This window comes from Misgurnus anguillicaudatus, chromosome 24 (genome assembly GCF_027580225.2).
Source record: "Misgurnus anguillicaudatus chromosome 24, ASM2758022v2, whole genome shotgun sequence".
NCBI lineage: Eukaryota > Metazoa > Chordata > Actinopteri > Cypriniformes > Cobitidae > Misgurnus > Misgurnus anguillicaudatus.
The window spans coordinates 45706424-45723186 of record NC_073360.2 but is presented as its reverse complement, the minus strand read 5'-3'; the positions used below and the strand labels follow the sequence as shown (position 1 = coordinate 45723186).

General features: G+C 36.8%; 3 protein-coding genes across 9 annotated transcripts; 2 read left to right on the top strand and 1 right to left on the bottom strand.

The window, feature by feature from the left end:
* Positions 1–161: 161 nt before the first annotated feature.
* LOC129438764 (sarcolipin) lies at positions 162–574 on the bottom strand. Its single transcript, XM_055197679.2, has one exon. The coding sequence runs from the start codon at positions 541–543 to the stop codon at positions 445–447; it is 99 nt and encodes a 32-aa protein (XP_055053654.1). The 5' UTR covers positions 544–574; the 3' UTR covers positions 162–444.
* Positions 575–2699: 2125 nt separating this feature from the next.
* On the top strand, positions 2700–13373 carry LOC141349007 (secreted frizzled-related protein 2-like). Of its 3 annotated transcripts, XM_073862644.1 has the most exons (7): positions 2700–2841; positions 2945–3110; positions 5215–5671; positions 6551–6768; positions 10544–10980; positions 12000–12080; positions 12807–13373. In XM_073862644.1, the coding sequence occupies exons 5-7, from the start codon at positions 10614–10616 to the stop codon at positions 13118–13120; spliced, it is 762 nt and encodes a 253-aa protein (XP_073718745.1). In that variant the 5' UTR covers positions 2700–2841; positions 2945–3110; positions 5215–5671; positions 6551–6768; positions 10544–10613; the 3' UTR covers positions 13121–13373. The 3 variants fall into 3 exon arrangements, with proteins under 3 accessions (XP_073718745.1, XP_073718746.1, XP_073718744.1); XM_073862645.1 differs by lacking the exon at positions 5215–5671; XM_073862643.1 differs by lacking the exons at positions 2700–2841; positions 2945–3110; positions 5215–5671; positions 6551–6768 and having other exon boundaries at positions 10092–10980.
* On the top strand, positions 10842–16759 carry LOC129438761 (transmembrane O-methyltransferase homolog). 5 transcript variants are annotated; one of them, XM_055197670.2, is made up of 6 exons: positions 10842–10980; positions 11810–11887; positions 12000–12080; positions 15180–15454; positions 15596–15792; positions 16235–16759. In XM_055197670.2, the coding sequence occupies exons 4-6, from the start codon at positions 15193–15195 to the stop codon at positions 16553–16555; spliced, it is 780 nt and encodes a 259-aa protein (XP_055053645.2). In that variant the 5' UTR covers positions 10842–10980; positions 11810–11887; positions 12000–12080; positions 15180–15192; the 3' UTR covers positions 16556–16759. The 5 variants fall into 5 exon arrangements, with proteins under 5 accessions (XP_055053645.2, XP_055053646.2, XP_055053647.2 ...); XM_055197671.2 differs by having other exon boundaries at positions 11810–11909; XM_055197672.2 differs by having other exon boundaries at positions 10855–10980; positions 11792–11887.
* Positions 16760–16763: the final 4 nt, after the last annotated feature.

The following is a 16763-nucleotide window of genomic DNA, read 5'->3' as shown; positions in this document are numbered from 1 at the left end:
TTCGTTTGAAAGCAGAAAGTAATTTGCTATTTTTTGTTTAGATATTTAAAATGTTGTCGCTGGCAGGGAAAGAATAGAAATCTGAATAGGAAATTCAATAGATCATGCTCACCACAAAAATGTTGTTCTGCTGTTGTAACACACACACACACAAACACATGTTTGCATTGCCAAAGAAATGTTTATTTACTGTAAATAAATAATGGTTTAAAAATGAGTACAGTGTTTCAGGTTTTCATTCATCTGAAGGTTACCTTGAGTTTACAAATGAAACATCCAGATGATCAAATCTGTAAACATTCATTTATTTATTATTTTATTATTCATATAAAATCATTCTGAAAAGCAGCTCAGCAGACGTCATTTGTAGTTCAGCTCAGTCTTCTGTTTGCAGAAACATCAGCATCTAGTGGTGTAGTTCAGCATCACATGATGAGAAGCTCTTTATGCGTCCTGGTATTGTTTGACCAGGAGCCACATGAGAAGAACTGTGATCAACACCACCATGAAGTTCAGGAACAGCTCCTGTGCTGATCGATCCATTTCAGAGATCTCAGTCGGAACAGATGAAACCCTGGAGACAAGAAACAAATCAGTCTCTGGGTAATGGAAACCCAAATGTTTCTCTCAGTCTATTCTCTCTCTCTCATTCTCTCTCACATTTAAACCAGGAGGAGATTAAAGCATTTCTCCAGGTCTCAACACCCCTGTTGGCTTTGAATGTCAAAAACAAATCTATCATCTGTTCATCTGATCCCAGAGCTGTGACACATACCGCTACACACACAAACACATGCACGCATACTTTTATCTGGATATGTAAATGATTTATCTTGCACTTATTTTTATTTCAAGCTAATTATGATTGCACCCAAAGATATAAACAAACACATGCATTTTTGCTTTAAAAAATACTTTTTCCTTTAAAAAAACATTATTTTAAATGATGATGTCTTTAGGGAAATATTTGTGAGATTTATCATAACAAACACATTAATCACAAAATCAAGAGTGCTCAAACACTGAACCCCAGCAGACAGAATAATAGACTTTCTTACATAATACTGATAGAAATGAGCAATGGCTACTTGGAAAAACCAGAAGCTTGTGTAAGATCAATATTTTATTTGTTTAAATTTGGATCTGTAATGCACAAAAATGCACAGACTTAAATTCTGTGACAACCTCAATGTATATCCATGTGTAGATTCAGGTGATCAGAATAAAATAAAACTGATATATAATCTATAGATGGTACTTACCTGCACACCTGAAGATCACACCTGAAGCCTTTCTGTCAGTTACTCGGTGTATTTAAGAATCTATCTGTGTGTTCATTGGGCACGCCCCCACGTCTTTAAGTATAGACACTGATGTGAATGGATTCGGATTGGACCATTGGTCCTGCAGCAGTGAGGTCACAGAATTTTACAGTGTGTGTGTGTGTGTGTGTGTGTGTGTTGCCTGTAGTCTGTGGTGTTCAGCTGCTGGTTTGACTGGTCTTATTGGGGGATTTCTCTTGGGTGGGGCTCATGATCTCTTGTTAAGCCCTGAGATGTGTTGTCCAGTTTCTCGGTGTCTTTCATGGGCTCTGAGGTATTTTGTGGTTCTATTGTTGGTTTACACCGGAGACAGACCTCTCTGGACCGTTACATACACTGCACATCTTACATGTGACATCATATAGAAATTATAGACATGATTCAAGGCTTTAAATGAATCTTAATGATGAAAAATGAAAAATCTGTCATCATTTACTCATTATACAACATGTTGTTGTATACATTTCTTTGTTCTGTTGAACACAAATGAAGATATTTGGAAGAATGTAAGCAAACAGATCTGGGGCACCATTGAATTACATAGTAGGAAAAAATAATACTACAGAAGTGAACGGTGCCCCAGATCTGTTTGGTCTATTAACATTTGTCAAAATATTATCACTCAGCTTGAGAGTGAGTAAATGATGACAGAAAAAGTAAAAAAAAAAGTGAGCTATTCCTTTAAATCAATTGAAGATAGAAATGATAGAAGTGTTTAGGTGAATAAGAACAAAACAGATATATTTACAGGTGTGGAGTTTAAGATAAATTTTTCAAATCTTTAAACTTTTCCAATCTTTAAATGAGCTACAATTTAATATTAACCATGTTTTATCAACATTCCTCTGTTACATATAAAAACCTGATAAATAGGTAAGTAATAGTCATTCAAACCTTTCCTACAAAGAACATTATGATTTATGTCAATCAAATGATCTTATATGTAGGCCTAATTTTAAAAGTGTGAAATCCTAACTGAAATGTTCGTGTTAAATATGCATTATATTGAAGGCTTTTTTAATTTGAATGTTATATAAAAGGTTTAACAATGGAATTATTTTAAATCCTTTTGATGGCACAAATCATTAGGCTTGTAGAACCGACAGGCGGATGACGTCAAAGTTTCGCGAGAGCGATGTGAAAGCAGATTTCTCCGTATGATGTCGAATCGCTGTCGCGGTACTTTGACGTCATCCGCCTGCCATTTCTTGTAGCGCCCTAGAAAGTCGAACAAGTCTATTTTCTGTGTTGGTTCTTTTCAAATCTATTATTTGCCAAAAAAAGGTTCGCAACTCTCTGTGGAATCCGATGCGCGAATATAACTCGGATGCACGCACCTTCATGAAGCACTACAAAGTATAGTCGCTTCTTGACTTAATCCAACCCCAAATGTCCACACGTTTGAAAAATGTTTTTAAGCTTCTGCATTGCGTTGTTGACGAGTCAATGATTTGTTTACGAGTGGCGAATCGTGTTGTGCGATTCGAGTCCGAATCATCAGTGAAGCAGAGCGCGAGAGGTAAAGATACGACGTTTTATAATCCGCATTTGTTTGTTTGTTTGTTTATTTGTTTGTTTGTTGTGTGTGTGTTGTTTAGTACTGTTCATAAATCTGTCTAGAGTGTGACTGTAATGATGAGAGATTCAGCTGCTCGTCTTTTCCTCGTGAGTTCATCTGATCTCTGCCACTGATGCTTCTGGAGGACTCTTATGGCGGAGAGATATTTTTATTGTTGGCAAAATACTGAGGAGGGATCCAGAGATACAGCAGCTGCTAAAACTAACCAGGTCACAGTAAGACCCTTACGAAAATTAACCATGTTTTTTGTGGTTAAAGTCTAGTAACATGTTTTATTTTGGTGTATTGATTACTATCAGCAAAACCATGGTTTTACCCCATATGGAAAAATTTATATTTTTAAATATATTTAAAATAATATGAAAATGGCCATATATATATATTTGGAAAAAAATTTGTTTATGTTACGAACCTTTAAACATAACCATTTTAAAAAGGTGTAAATTAAATATATTTTCAACTTCAAAAATACACTTTTGCCATATGCGATGTAAAATTGAAAAAAGTAAAATTAGAAATCATGTATTTGCTTGCCCTTGAAATACATTTTGAAATACACATTGATGTATGAAGGTTAAAACGAACAGTGTTGGGGAAAGTTTCTTTTAAAAGTAATGCATTACAATATTTAGTTACTCCCCAAAAAAGTAACTAATTGCATTACTTAGTTACTTTTCATGGAAAGTAATGCTTACGTTACTTTTAAGTTACTTTTGCGTTACTTTTTCTTACTTGGCTGAGGCTTGATCTCTTTCAGGCCTTGCAGGTGTTTTTTATGATCGCAAAAATGTCAAGCTCTGGCCTGCCATCCCCGTTTCTGGCCCAAACTGTTCCCGCTCATGCGCACAGAGTGCGGAATTCTACGTTAATACGTTCAGTTTAATTTAGTAATTTTTTTTATTTTTAAATTGATTTATTAAACTGAAAAGTAACTCGCATTACTTTTTCAAAAAGTAACTCAAATATTAATGTGTACATTTATAAAGTAATGCGTTACTTTACTCGTTACTTCAGAAAAGTAATATTATTACGTAATGCGCGTTACTTGTAATGCGTTACTCCCAAGACTGAAAACAAAATATATTTCCAAATTCACAAATATATTCAATTGAGCATTACTTTCTACAAAATGTATTTAACATATAGATGGTTTCATCGGACGCACGTGCGCTGACGCGATACACGTCTGGATCCGAACTTTACTTCCGGTTTCGTTTTTTTTTATGGTCTGACTAGTTGCTAAACTGACCTCTTGAACAAATGCCTCGTCGACAATAACAAATGTTTTGGTTTCCTAGGTAATCTATGTGTTGTTTTTTGCTTGTTATATAAATAAACTACGTTTAAAGAACTTTGTTGTTATTTACTCTTAGCGGAGTTTACCGGAAGCTACGTGCAGCCGCTTGTTTATGTTGTTACTGCTGAAACCGTCTATATTTAAAACATATTTTTGGCCAAACACTACTACACTAACCATGGTATAACTATGGTTTAAAATAAAACATGTCAAAACCATGGTAATTTTGTGGTTACTATGGTTTTACTACAGTAACCATGTCTTTTTAAAGGACAAGTTTGGTATTTTACACTTAAAGCCCTGTTTTCATAGCCTGGATGCCAGCCGATCTTAGCCCCGCCCACAACATTTTGATAATGGGAATATCGGTCTGGGGTTTCTGCGTTGAGGAGCTACTATGCTAGACCCAAAGCTGGTCGAACCAATCAAATTGTCATGGCGGGCTTTATACGATGATGGACAGATGATCAACAGTAACGTAATGAATCACGTAACTAAAGAGCGCGTGTGTTGAATCTGTTTACAACGAAATGGCTGCCGCTGTGATGGGCCTGAATACCTCTGACGTCAGCAGGAAATTTGACGCTCCTTTCCATGTTTGAAAGATTTGCTCACAATGCAATGCTAACAGGAGTTAAGTTAAAGTGAGTCAGAGGCAGAAGGAATTATGATAATGTCGGTCTTGTCTACATCACCAATCCCAGGAAGTAAACTGTTGCCTACAATCCGTGTGTTTGTTGTAGTCCAAGAAAAGAGATTTACGTTGGAGATGATAACTCGTGCCATTGTTTACTTTGGGGTTTGTACCTTTTGCATACTAATACACACCAAAGGAAATGTAAAATTGTGTATTGGACCATATATGCTCTTAGTAAAACCATGGTTCATTTTGTATTGTGAGTCCAGAAATGTTTACAATGACTGTCCCATTTTTATCTGACTGTCCACATTAGAAATAAAAGTTTGTTGATGATTAAACTGATAGATGTTGCTTAAAGTCTTTCTTCTCTCAACAGAGAGCAGCTGCTGATAACAAATGCCAACGTCAACAGAGCCCCAGTCATTGTGTGTTATATGATCACTGATCTCCACATCAAACATTTAATAAATGATGCCTGGAATCTGAGAGGAATTTTTCATCTGATAGTCTGGCAGAATCATGAGAAGTGTTGGGAATGATTTGAATTTTCCCAAACAACTTTAATGACTCGGGATCAGATTCACCATTAGAAACAGGATCTCTTACATAATGTCTCTTCTCTGGCTTCATGATCACAAGCGTCCTTCAGTTTGTATCACTGAAGTTTTGATTTAGGCCGGTTGCATTTCAACATTTTTAATAGTTTGATGAATTCTGATTCCCGCTGTTGGATGTGGTTTGATTAAATAATTCTCAGGTATCTTGTATCCACAGGTCTCAGTCTATAAAAAAAAGAAAATCATGTGATCTGCTTAATAAACATCTCAAGAGAGGTGATCTATTTTAAATGCTTGGCAATAGTTACTCAAATGAGCATTTTGCCAGGACAGTTAACAGTAAAAACACATGCTAGAGATTAATAACACAGCAGTCAGGGGTTATGGGTATCAGTTATACAGTAAGTGAAGAGCCTCTAAGTGTGTCTGAGATGTTCTCTTTTAAATTAGCATTTGTATCCGACTCTTAATGGGTTCTTCCCGCAAACCAGTATTTATGAATGGCCCGAGGCTGGGATTAAGGGAAAAGTATTTGATGAGTTTGTGCCAAGAGCATTTGGGTTAATATCATCTCATTTTTCAGCTGGAAAACTGACCAAGCTCAACATAACACCAACTGTTACAGTCGAGATGTACGCCGCAACATGAAATTACACATTAATACAATGTTGTTACAATGTTAAAAACAAAGTTGTGACTGCTGAGTAGCGCTATATGCTAATTAATGCTATATGCTAACCCTAACAATTGATTATTCTTCAAAATCTGTATCTTCATCTAATACAGCCTCAAACATAAGATTTTTTTACACACACACAGAGCTACTGAAGGAGCTGCTCTGAGAAACAGCCAATCAGAGCAGAGCTTAACGTTGTTATTATTCATGACCCTTCCATATAAGGTAATAATAGACCATTTCATTTTAAAGGCAAATCCTAGGTTTGTATAACTGACTCTAATTCATTTTGCACTTATCAAAGACACAAACCTTCTATGCAGATATCAGAGAATAATTTAACTTTAATTTTATTTCAATGCATTCTTTGGCACCTTTAAGACCCCATTCATTTGCTTGATGACCTGTGTTGATGTTTTTTCTACACTTTTAAAGTTCATATCAATATTTAATCACCCATTTTTATTTCTCTTTTCTAGAATGTTCTTGAGTGCATGAACGTCAGATGTGTCGTGTGTCTGTTTGTGAGGTGTTAGACGGATGGACACAGGTGCGTCTTCTGTCTTTCTCTGCCCTCCGGGTTACAGGATTGTGAATATTGGCATGGATGAGATAAGTCGGGGGGTAATTAAGTTTACCCAGCGGTGTGTGGTAAAAATAACCAGTGCTTTCCCCACCACAAGCCTCCAACTAAAAGGTTAGTGTAGTAAAAACACAACAGAATATTAGACAGAAACCTGTGTGTGTGTAGAGATATAGACACATCTGTACAGTAAATGTGACTGAATCTAGTTGATTTGAGCACTTTAAAGTCTGCACTTATATTAAATGATCATTCGCATGTAAATGTCGTACCCTTTCTCATGTAAATGAGATGATAATCAGTTCATAATGTAAGAGTAATGTAAAAGGACAGTTATGTTGTTCTATTTACTTGAACAAAAGTACATCAGCTCAGTTATTGCTTGTATTTAAAGTCGCCATAAAAAACAGAAGTAGTGATTGTCTTATTTTCCCGTGGTGACATACACCCTCCTAAAGGATTATTAGGAACACCATACTAATACTGTGTTGAACCCCCTTTCGCCTTCAGAACTGTTCTACGTGGCATTGATTCAACAAGGTGCTGAAAGCATTCTTTAAAAATGTTGGCTCATATTGATAGGATAGCATCTTGCAGTTGATAGAGATTTGTGGGATGCATCCCGTTCCACCACATCCCAAAGATGCTCTATTGGGTTAAGATCTGGTGACTGTGGGGGCCATTTTAGTACAGTGAACTCATTGTCATGTTCAAGAAACCAATTTGAAAAGATTTGAGCTTTGTGACATGGTGCATTATCCTGCTGGAAGTAGACATCAGAGGATGAGTACATGGTGGTCATAAAGGGATGGACATGGTCAGAAACAATGCTCAGGTAGGCTGTGGCATTTAAACGTTGCCCAATTGGCACTAAGGGGCCTAAAGTGTGCCAAGAAAACATCCCCCACAATATACACCACCACCACCAGCCTGCACAGTGGTAATAAGGCATGATGGATCCATGTTCTCATTCTGTTTATGCCAAATTCTGACTCTACCATCTGAATGTCTCAACAGAGATCGAGACTCATCAGACCAGGCAACATTTTTCCAGTCTTCAACTGCCAATTTTAGTGAGCTTGTGCAAATTGTAGCCTCTTTTACCTATTTGTAGTGGAGATGAGTGGTACCCGGTGGGGTCTTCTGCTGTTGTAGCCCATCCGCCTCAGGGTTGTGCGTGTTGTGGCTTCACAAATGCTTAGCTGCATACCTCGTTTGTAACGAGTGGTTATTTCAGTTAAAGTTGCTCTTCTATCAGCTTGAATCAGTCGGCTCATTCTCCTCTGACCTCTATCATCAACAAGGCACAATATTATTTTTTTTTAAATAATGAAGCTCACATGGCCAAAAAATGTATGTACTTGAAATATAGTTTAAAATATGTTTACAAGAATTAATTTTTCACCAATATATTTTTTTGTATATTTGAAGAGTTTAGTTGCAAAACGAGTGTTTGTCAAAACATGTTTATTATTATGTTATCGTGTTATTATTTTGTTTTATGGTGCTAGCTGTATTTGTTAAGTTATGAAGGTTTAAATCAAAACACACCAACTACAGTTGAATTGATATTAATTGGAATGCACAACCAAAAAACGATATTTCTGAAAAAAGCTATCTCGTTTTGCAACGAAACTCTTCATTTTAAAATATATTTTAAAACATTTATATTCACGTCGCATTAGAAGAAAAATTTTGTAAAATTACATATATTTTCAACTACAAAATAAACTCATACTTTTACATTTTATACTTTATACAAATTTAATATTTTGGACAGGAAACATATTTTTTTTTCTATTTTTTTGCTGTAAAATTAAAATTGTATTTGTTGCCTGTGAAATATATTATGAAATATGAATGTTAAACTAAATACATTTTCAAATTTACTAATATATTTAATTCAGCTTTACTTTATACAAAATGTATTTAGCATATATTTGAAACATATTTTTTTGGCCAGAGAAATGTATTTATTTGTTGTATGAGTAGGATGTTTTGAAAGTTTTTTTCTGATGTGTTAAATGTCTCCATCTTTTGGTCACAGTGGGGAACATCTGGTTTACACATGATTCAGGTCGCAGTAGAGTTACATAAGTTTTCACATTTTTAACCAGGAAAAATAAACCACATCAGTGCTGGGCAGGCGTGGGGTTACACAAAACATTCCCTACTGAAAAGACCAGCTAAAACCAGCCTATGCTGGTCTCACAGCCTGGTATTAGGTGGTTGAGCTGATGTAGCATGCTGGTTTAAAGGGGTTTTGGACACTTTATAGTCTGAGAAAATATCTGACACACCAGCTTAAACCAGATTGACCAGCTTGGCTAAGCTGATTGGCTGGTCTTAGCTGGTTAAAGATTTAAGCTGGTCTTCCCAGCCTGGCAAAGCAGGTTAAGCTAGTCTTCAAGCTGGACTCTAAAACCATCTTAACCAGCTAAAAGGCTGGTTTTACCTGGTCTTTATAGAAAAGTTATGACAATGAAAGTTACTGAACTTAAGACGAAACTTTTTGTACTGCACATAGATCGTAAGCCATTGAAATCTGTTGAAAAATTTAAACAGACAAATTGAATTATGTCAAAGACAGCTTAGACCCCTCAAACATTATAAGGTCCCCATGATTTCACAAAGTAAAATGTGATCCTAGTTCAACATTTTAATCAAAGAAACCCCAAATTACCCTTAACTCAAACCCTAACCATTTTTACTACTCAAATTATTGTGAAATAATAGTTTGAGAAGAATTTTTAAAGGGGACATTTCACAAGACTTTTTTAAGATGTGAAATAAATCTTTGGTGTCCCCAGAGTACATGTGAAGTTTTAGCTCAAAATATCATATAGATAATTTATTATAGCAAGTTAAACAAGCCACTTTGTATGTGTGAGCAAAAATTGTGCCGTTTTGGGTGTGTTCTTTTAAATGCAAATGAGCTGATAATGCAAACATTGATCACCGTAATGGTGGTTTGTTGAAATTGGAATTCAATTGTCTGGGCAAATATTTTTCCTTTATCTCTCTCTTTCTTTCTCTGCACTAAATGGCAGTGTCATTGTTGCATAGTGCAGATTAAGGGGCGGTATTATTATAATAAGATCCCCTTCTGACATCATAAGTGGAGCCCAATTTCCAATAGCTATTTTATACATGCTTGCAAAGAATAACTTACCAAAACTAAGTTACTGGGTTGCTTTTCCACATTTTCTAGGTTTATAGAAGCACTGGGGATCCATTTATTGCACTTAAACATAAAGTCAGATTTTCATGATATGTCCCCTTTAAAGCCTCTAACCCAATCCTAAATCTCAGTCAATTCCTCCAGAAAACAGTACTTAAGAGTCGCACTTAAGAGTTTACATTTATTTCAGACTGAAATCAATGGATTAGTTTATAGTAAAATGGGGACTTTAATACCCCCGCTCAAATTATATTTTGTGCTTTATCTGGGTCCCTCGATGCTTATAGGAGGTCCGGGACCACCCCAGCCCCCCTTTAATTCGGACACATATGGGTTTCCTTAAGTGCCATTTCCCAATATTTCCAAAAATGACTGACAAGCAGAGTGCGCTTGTGATTGGCTGCTCTTCTGGGCACTTTCACAGCACTTATTTCATTACAGTGCTAAAGTAAAAAAATAATGGCACGAATTAGAGGAGACAAACACTCAGACTGACGCCTCTGACGCTTTACTGCTGGTAATAAAACGCCTGCTGGATTTCATTCACAGGATGTGAAAGAGACGCCAGACGACTTTCATTACACATGCACGAGCGAGAGCGCGCACCCACTTTCTCTCGATTGTGAGCACACGTGTCTCCAGAATGGATGTTTATTCTCTGTGTCTCTTAAGTGTTTTGTTGTTGTCGTCGGTTTGTTGTCTGTCTAGAGCTGATGATGAAGATGATGGTGTGATATCAAACCCCGCGCGCTCCGTATGTAAACCGGTGCCGAACACGATGGTCTTGTGCTCCGGTATCGGTTACCAGGAGATGCGGGTGCCGAACCTGCTGGGTCACGAGAGCCCGAGAGAAGCGCAGCAGCAATCCGCCTCCTGGACTCCGCTACTCGGGAAACACTGCCACCGGGACGCGCGCAGGTTCCTGTGCGCTCTCTTCGCGCCCGTGTGTTTACCGGAGCTCGCGGCACCGGTGCGTCCTTGTCGGAGTCTCTGCGTATCCGTGCGGGACGCGTGCCTGCCGGTCATGAGCGCGTTCGGATTCCCGTGGCCAGAGATGTTCAACTGCAGCCGATTTCCTGATGGATCGGACCTCTGTGTCCCTGGAGAGAAAGAGCAGAACACCGAGACCACCGATCTACCCAAAGGTCTGAAATCACTTGATACTTTTTATACAAAATAAAAAAAACTCTACATAAAAAAACTGCTTTAATATATAAATAAACTGGTTCCTTTTGCTGTGATTTATTATTATTTTCTCTGACTTCTGTCAGTTTAAAGAGAATTATGTGGTATTCTTTGGTATGTTGTGACCATCTGTAAAAAATATTCGTTTATGCACTAAAATTTTTAAGTTTAAATCAATTTACATTCACAATTCATTTTCAACTTTACGGACTCGTAAGGAGTTAATTAAGTTAATAACGCTATAAATAATGCTAAAAATTAATAAAAAATAACTAAAAAACTAAGCAGAATATACACATTTACTGGTGTAGATACATTTAACTTAATAACACTTTGAACCAAATAAGTTATATCTTCATGATGTGCTTACTACGTGTCTTCACTTTTAGACCAAAGGGGTTGCAAACTACAGCTTGTCAGGAACTTTAATCTGGCTCATGACACAGTTTTTAAATGCATTAAATATCATTGGCTTGAGTGAAGATTTTAGTCCAAAATGACTCATCGTACAAACGATGAAATAGATATTTGCATATTTGTGTATCTTGATATGCACAAGGCTAGAGATACAGAAAACTGTATGTCTTTTCACACATTAAGCAAATGCTTTTATCCTAAATGACTTACAAAAGTGAGTTGTAGAAGTGCCGTGCAAGTCCCTGACAGCTTACACCAAAGTTTTCACCGATCATTAGAAACACAACCCGTATGAAGAGAGGCCATTTATTTTTTTATAGGCAGGCCTTTCAACAACAAGTTCTTGTCTCACAGAAGAGAGATGTGTTTTAGATGTTTTTGGATGTTGTGAGAGATGTCGCTGACTGAACAAAGTTTAGGAGATCATTGCACCTGTGAGGAATGGTGAAGGTGAATGTGTCCCTTAGTGAAGGTACCACAAGGTGTCTTTCATTTGCTGACCTTTCATTGGATTTCTCAGACTGGTTTTGTGATGATTCTTTTGGTTTATTGTGTCATTCAGGTTCTGCTATCTGTGAGGTTTGCACTCCAGACTCAGATGCAGAGTCAGAGATCCATCAGAACTTCTGTAAGACTCAGTTTGGTGAGTAATAACTTCAGGATTGTCATCTCAAACATTCAGAAGATCCAATGCTACATGAATTGAGATGTGTTCTTCTTTACATAGGAGTAAATGATTGATATAATCTACAACAGTCAGTGTTGAAAATATCAATTTAATTTTAATCTCTTAACTGCTGCTACCCTGTGAGTGCGACACCTGAGTTTACTTCAATATTTGCATGTCAATTTATTTGAATATGTTACGAAAAAATTATATATTGTTGTAAATATGTTCATATTTTCATATTTCAAAACCTTTAAGCATTAATAGTAATGCAGTGACAGTAATGTATTAATTTGTGACAAGAGTATGCAGCAAACCGTTGACACCTAGTGGCCGTTGTTGGTAAAACCACTAAAACTGTATTTTTTTGTATAAAATATATACGTTATTGCATTATTTTTATTTATTACAATACATGTAAAATGATATAACAATTTTTTATTATAATATATATTTAACTTTAAAGTGTCTTCTTTAAAACAAGACCAACCTAAAAGGCCAGGGTTATTTTAATTTTAAGGCGTACATAATTTTTCCAGCCCCCCACTCAAGAAGGGCTGCGCCAGTTAAGGGTTAGGGAATTTGCGACTGTAATTTTGTTATAGTGGCATTAAATGAGCGATCAGTCATCCAAATTGGTCTAGATATCAACACTAAAACAGTACATTAGCATCTATACGTCACGTATTCCATCTTCTCCAGCGTTCAGACTGCGGATCGGTTCATCTGCTGTGATCGGTGCAGATGTACGCGTGGTGCCGCAGGGTCGGAGTCGTGTGCTGCGCTGGAAGGCTGGACCGCAGGAACAACAGGCGGCCATGGATCAGAGCGCCCTCTGGCTGATGGAGGGTCACAAGTGTTCCTGTCAGGCACTGGAGGGAAAACTCATAGGGTCTTACATCGCCCTGGGTGACATGCAGGACGGTCGCATGGCCCTCAGACGTCTCATCAAGTGGTCTCGTGATGAGAAAGAATTGAAGAAGTTTATAAGGACGCTTATGAGACGAGACTGCTGAGGTCATGACCTCTGGACTGATAAATGGACCAATCAGAGAGAACCAAACCAACTCCTCATTAATATTCAAAGAAATAAAGAACAAAACATGTCAATATCTAGAGATAGATGACCAGATGACAACAAGAAACTGAACATTTCTATGTATTTTATGTGTTATTTGTTTTTTATGATAGATAGAAACATGTAAATCATTAAAAATTCAGTTATATGGGAAACTACATTTTTCTTTGCAATTAAAGAATGTTTTAGTACATCTTTTGGTTCTCTTATGTATATTGTTTGTCTATTTTTGTATTTGAGTGAATTTTAAGTATTAAACTTTATCGAGTAAATTTCTCCCAACATTGAAAGAAGAGCCTGAGTCAGATCTATAGACCAGAACATCATAACAGAACAGACTGATATGTTGAGATGAAACACTAGAAGTATTTATTGTGATGTTGAGTATTGAAGTGTAATGATGACACAGGTGTAAGAGGAGTCCACATGCTCAACATCAATTATTCAAACAGCAGAATGAAGCTGATTGGCTGTGACATGACTGCGTACCTGTGTGTTTACCTGTCTGTGTCTGTAGCTGTCGTTCTCACTCTGATCTTCAGTTTGTCTTTATCTGTCTGTCATCTTTCATATCAGGTAAGATTTATTTCATCATCTGTATTCACTGTTTGTTTGTGAACGTTAAATTCAACTGATGCTTTTGTTTTAAAACTGCTGATCTGAGAACAGCTTGTGTAATGTCTCGAGTTACTGCTGCTTACAGAAGACTCTAAATATGTTCTGTCACCTGAAGGTGGATTGCAAACACTATTTATTTCTCACATGCTGAAATATGTTCTCTGAATCTATCATATGTGATTTTAAAGTCTTGAATGATCTTCAACCTTTGTGATTTGAACAAAGACCCAACACTTAAACACAACTCGCACGCTCTTATCATTGGAGTTAAAGAGATCATTTATATCCTAATTCATATAAAGTCTTCGAGAGAGAGAGTTAATAGTGATAATAGATGACAAGTTGAGATTTGCCTGTGATAAACTCTTTTTATGTGGTGTTGTGAGTGGGTAATAACTGATGTCTGTGCTGGTTGGTTGCTAGGTTGGTTGACTAGTTTTAAGCTGGTCTCTCATCCTGGTTTAAGAGAGGGGTTTTGGGCACTTTTTGCTGGTCATAGCTGGAAATTTATTTGGTAATTTGCTATGGGTCAGCTGGTCTGTCATCCTGATCAGCTAAAAAAGTGGCTAAAACCAGCCACTAATTAAAACCAAAAAAATAAAAACTTTTTCAGCAAGATCCCAGTTAACAGTTCTAAGAATGTTCCTTGAACGCTTCCAAAGTTCCCCAAAATGTTATGCCAACATAAAAAGTGTCATATTTTTTGAATGTTTTTGGTTGTACTGGATCTTACATACATTGAGCAAATCAACTAATTAGCAAATCAATTAATTAGATGATGATATTTACCATTATGTAATTGCACATTTAACTTTACATTACCATAAAAAATGTGATTTATACACACAAAGTTAACCAGGGAAAAACTAGCAAGCAAAATGGTAAGAGTTCGGCTAAAACAAACACTGATCACCATAATGGTGACTTAAAATGAAACAAAGTCTCAACATCTAAACCTAATAAGTGAATTGTGTTTTCTACAGCAATATTTTTACTGAACATTCATAAATAATGATTTAAAATAATAAAATGCAATGATTCTCTATCATTTACATAACAAGCAAAAAAGTAAATATAGAAAACAGTTGGTTTAAACATTGGGTGAAAATTTGTCATAGAATGCAACATTACTCTAACGCTCAAACGTTCTTAAAACATTCAAAAGATTTTTTCTTATTAATTATTAATTGTGCTTAATTGTGTTTAATAATTGTGTTTTTTGTCTAAAAACTAGACTTATTTTTTTAGGTCATGAGCACATCAAGAAAATACATCTTGATTTAAGAATCTTTAGATATTTGTACTGAAAACAAGACAAAAATACTTAGTAAGAAAGTCTCTTTTTTTTGCAGTGCAACTGACTGTGTGTGTGTTTATAGGTTGGAGGTGAAGATGGTTTCTCCGGCAATAGCGTTGGCCTTTATTCCTTTGGTACTCACGATGATCATCCGCTATCGGCATTACTTTGTGCTGCTGTATCGGGCCGTACTGATCCGCTGGGTGCGAGACTGTTTAACAGGTCTCAGTCGTGAGGAACGGGCCTATCAGTATATTCTGACCCACGCCACACCTGGTGACTCACAGAGCATCCTGGACACATTTGACCAATGGTGCAGTCAAGTTGAGTTTATAAGTAACATTGGGCCAAAGAAAGGTACACAAACTACAAATAAATCATTAAAATCATTATTCAGATCTATAGAAAACAGACAGTGTGTCTGTTCAGGAATGAGCTTTAGACTGAACAGTTGTTATTATGTAGTCATTACTGAATTCATGTCTTGTGTTTGAGCAGGTAAGATTCTGGATCGGTTAATTCAGGCTCACTGTCCGCTCACTATTCTGGAGTTGGGTACACACTGTGGGTACAGCACCGTACGCATGGCACGTCATCTGCACATCGGTGCTCGAATTTATTCAGTTGAGATGGATGAACAAAATGCTGCCATTGCAGAAAAAGTCATTCGGCTGGCAGGTTTTGATGAAGACATGGTGAGAAATGAGAGCTGATTGATCTGAAACACATTTCATCAGAGGCACTTCAATTTCAACAAACCACTATTATGGCGATCAGTGTTTGCATTATCAACATTTTTGCTCACACCTAGAAAGTGGCAATTTTAACATCTTATATACGTACTCTGGGGACACCAAAGGTTTATTTTACATCTTAAAAAAACTTGTGAAAATTAGGTTTTGCAATACTGGCGTATTGGTTTTTTCAATTCAAATGTATTTTATATAGCAGTTTGAAGTCCGTAACAGCTTTATAAATAAACTTTAAAGTAAACATAGTAACATCAAACCCAAAAGAGACACAAGCAGTTTTTAAAAGTATGCATGAGAAATGAACAGGACATGTGATGTTGACTGTATTTGTGTATCCATGACTTTGTAAAGAACGATAAAATATAATGAATGAATGTTTGGGCAGGTGGAGCTGATCGTACGTCCATCAGATGAAGTGATCCCACGTTTACGTGAGGACTATGGCGTTGAACATCTCGACCTGGTGTTTATGGACCATTGGAAACGCTGTTATCTGCCTGACCTGCAGCTGTTGGAAGGTTCTGGTCTTCTCGGTGAAGGATCTCTCATTATTGCAGATAACGTCATTTTTCCAGGAGCACCGAATTTCCTGCGGCACGCCCGGCGCTCGGGCCTCTATGAGCTCCGGGTTCACCGTGCCACGCTGGAATACATCCGTGGAATCCGTGACGGTATGGCCGAGCTGACTTTCCTCGGGATCAAGTGAAAGATGTTTGAGATAGACGAAACTATGCCTATACAGCTCTCAGAAGGTTTTATTTTTGACTGGATAAGGATTTTTTTATCATTATGATTCAGACTGATTTGCTCATGAATCATTCACAATATTTTTCAATATTAAAATAAAAAACACAAGACTTTAACTAGGACACACTGAACTGGTAGTGCTGTTCATTTATAAGGGACAGAAAGAT

Bases quoted from the DNA above. Each gene is read 5' to 3' on its own strand.
- LOC129438764 (XM_055197679.2), bottom strand. From the start codon at position 543: ATGGATCGATCAGCACAGGAGCTGTTCCTGAACTTCATGGTGGTGTTG.
- LOC141349007 (XM_073862643.1), top strand. From the start codon at position 10,479: ATGGATGTTTATTCTCTGTGTCTCTTAAGTGTTTTGTTGTTGTCGTCG. The intron at 10,981-11,999 runs GTCTGAAATCAC...TGTGTCATTCAG, and splicing joins GACCACCGATCTACCCAAAG to GTTCTGCTATCTGTGAGGTT. The intron at 12,081-12,806 runs GTGAGTAATAAC...CATCTTCTCCAG, and splicing joins CTTCTGTAAGACTCAGTTTG to CGTTCAGACTGCGGATCGGT.
- LOC129438761 (XM_055197670.2), top strand. From the start codon at position 15,193: ATGGTTTCTCCGGCAATAGCGTTGGCCTTTATTCCTTTGGTACTCACG. The intron at 15,455-15,595 runs GTACACAAACTA...GTGTTTGAGCAG, and splicing joins TAACATTGGGCCAAAGAAAG to GTAAGATTCTGGATCGGTTA. The intron at 15,793-16,234 runs GTGAGAAATGAG...ATGTTTGGGCAG, and splicing joins CAGGTTTTGATGAAGACATG to GTGGAGCTGATCGTACGTCC.